This window comes from Lepidothrix coronata, unplaced genomic scaffold (genome assembly GCF_001604755.1).
Source record: "Lepidothrix coronata isolate B3197 unplaced genomic scaffold, Lepidothrix_coronata-1.0 Scaffold290, whole genome shotgun sequence".
Taxonomy (NCBI): Eukaryota; Metazoa; Chordata; class Aves; order Passeriformes; family Pipridae; genus Lepidothrix; species Lepidothrix coronata.
This window is the reverse complement of record NW_016690470.1, coordinates 1,065,317-1,067,055: the sequence shown is the minus strand read 5'-3', so window position 1 is coordinate 1,067,055 and position 1,739 is coordinate 1,065,317. Positions and strand designations below refer to the sequence as shown.

Sequence of the window (1,739 nt, the reverse complement as noted above, 5' to 3'; positions counted from 1 at the left end):
ACCTGCTACAAGCACTTTTACTACTTTGTGAAAGAGTTCAATCTCATAGACACCAAGGAGCTGGAGCCCCTGGTGAGTGTCTGGGTGGGCTCAGGGTGCAGGGGGGGCTCTCGGGGTCTGCAGGGCAGGGCTGGGGGAGGCACAGAGCTCTCTGGTACCTTCTCAGGAGACCCCACCTCAAATCCTGGGGGCAGTTCTGGGCTCCTCACTCCGGGAAAGACACTGAGGGGCTGGAGCGTGTGCAGGGAAGGGAAGGGAGCTGGGGAAGGGGCTGGAGCAGCAGGAGCAGCTGAGGGAGCTGGGGGGGCTCAGCCTGGAGAAAAGGAGGCTCAGGGGGGACCTTCTGGCTCTGCAACCCCCTGACAGGAGGGAGAGCTGGGGGGGGTCGGGCTCTGCTGCCAGGGAACAAGTGACAGGAGGAGAGGGAACGGCCTCCAGCTGTGCCAGGGGAGGTTTAGATTGGATATTGGGGAAAATTCCTTCAAGGAAGGGGTGGTCAGGCACTGACCAGGCTGCCCAGGGCAGTGGTGGAGTCACCATCTCTGCAAGTGTTCAACAGACGTGTGGATGTGGCCCTTGGGGACAGGGGTGGTGACACAGCAGTGCTGGGGGAACGGTTGGACTCGATGATCTTGGGGGTCTTTTCCAACCTTAATGGTCTCTACTACCCAGGTTGCCCAGATTCAGGACCAGTTGGCCCTGCACTTTGGCTGCCAGCAAACTGGGAGTCAGGACAGGCAGGGCTGGGGGCGGTTGTTCTCCAGCACCTCCTCCCACTCCCAGCAGCTGTTTGCCTCATTTGTGGGCCCTGTGTGATCCCAGCACTGTCAGCCATCTGGACACAGATGGATAAACCCCCTGGGGTGTCCTGGGAATGGTGGGGGGAGCACAGCCCTGCCCATCCTGGAGCTCTGGGCAGCAGTGTCACCCCACACCTGAGAAGGGTACTGCCAACTGAACACAGGGCAGGTTTTTCCATCCACCCCCTCACCTGGATCCTCCTTCACCCCCTTGCCTTCTCTGTCCCTTTGGCAGAAGGAAATGACCTCCCGGATGTGCCACTGAGCTCTGACCTTCCTGCTCCCACCTGGGCACCTCCTCCGAGGGCTCAGCCCCACTCCCGGCCTGGAGACGTGGTTCAAGGGGACAACAGAGACGTTTTCTTAAAGAAATTATATATTTTTAATGAGTTTCAATGTAAAACTGTGATATTGCAGGAATATTTTTTTAAAGATGCTCTAGATTAACTAGTTTTTTATAGTAATTTCTATAAAAAAAAAGAGAAAATATTTTGAGGGCCATTTGATGGGAATGTCCGCTCTTGGAGAGGGGAAGAGCTGCCCTGAGCTGCCCCTGCCCTGTGCCCCGAGTGAGCTGAGCCAGGTGCTGCAGGCAGAGCTGTGTGTGGAGCTGGTGCTGCCATGGAAGCCGTACTTCCCTGGGACACCCGGCCCGCCCCTGCAGGCAGGCTGCCTGGGGACTGGGGAGGGAATGCTGCTGTACCCCGGTCCCCAGGGTGCTCCTTGGTCCCAGCACCTCTTCCACTGGCCATGAGTCCAGTTTTGGGCAGAGCTGCTTTGTGCCCCCGTGCCCAAGGCTTGGCCCTGCCTGTGTTCCCTTCAGGCCAGCTGGGAGCGGGGTTTTCCCTGTGGTTGCTGCTGATGGAGTCAGCGCTGCTGGAATCTGCCCTGCTCCCCTGCAGGAGCAGCTGAACAAGACAACAGCAGCCACCTGGATGA

General features: G+C 58.4%; 1 protein-coding gene across 1 annotated transcript in view; it reads left to right on the top strand.

Annotated features, from left to right (window-relative positions):
- Nucleotides 1-1,429, top strand: part of MOB3A (MOB kinase activator 3A) — a 14,487-nt gene extending 13,058 nt beyond the window's left edge. Inside the window, exons 3-4 of the mRNA XM_017836985.1 lie at nucleotides 1-72; nucleotides 1,036-1,429. Coding sequence (XP_017692474.1) covers nucleotides 1-72; nucleotides 1,036-1,065 — 102 coding nt within the window. The 3' untranslated portion in view covers nucleotides 1,066-1,429. The remainder of the gene's footprint in view (nucleotides 73-1,035) is intronic.
- The last annotated feature ends 310 nt before the right edge of the window (nucleotides 1,430-1,739 follow it).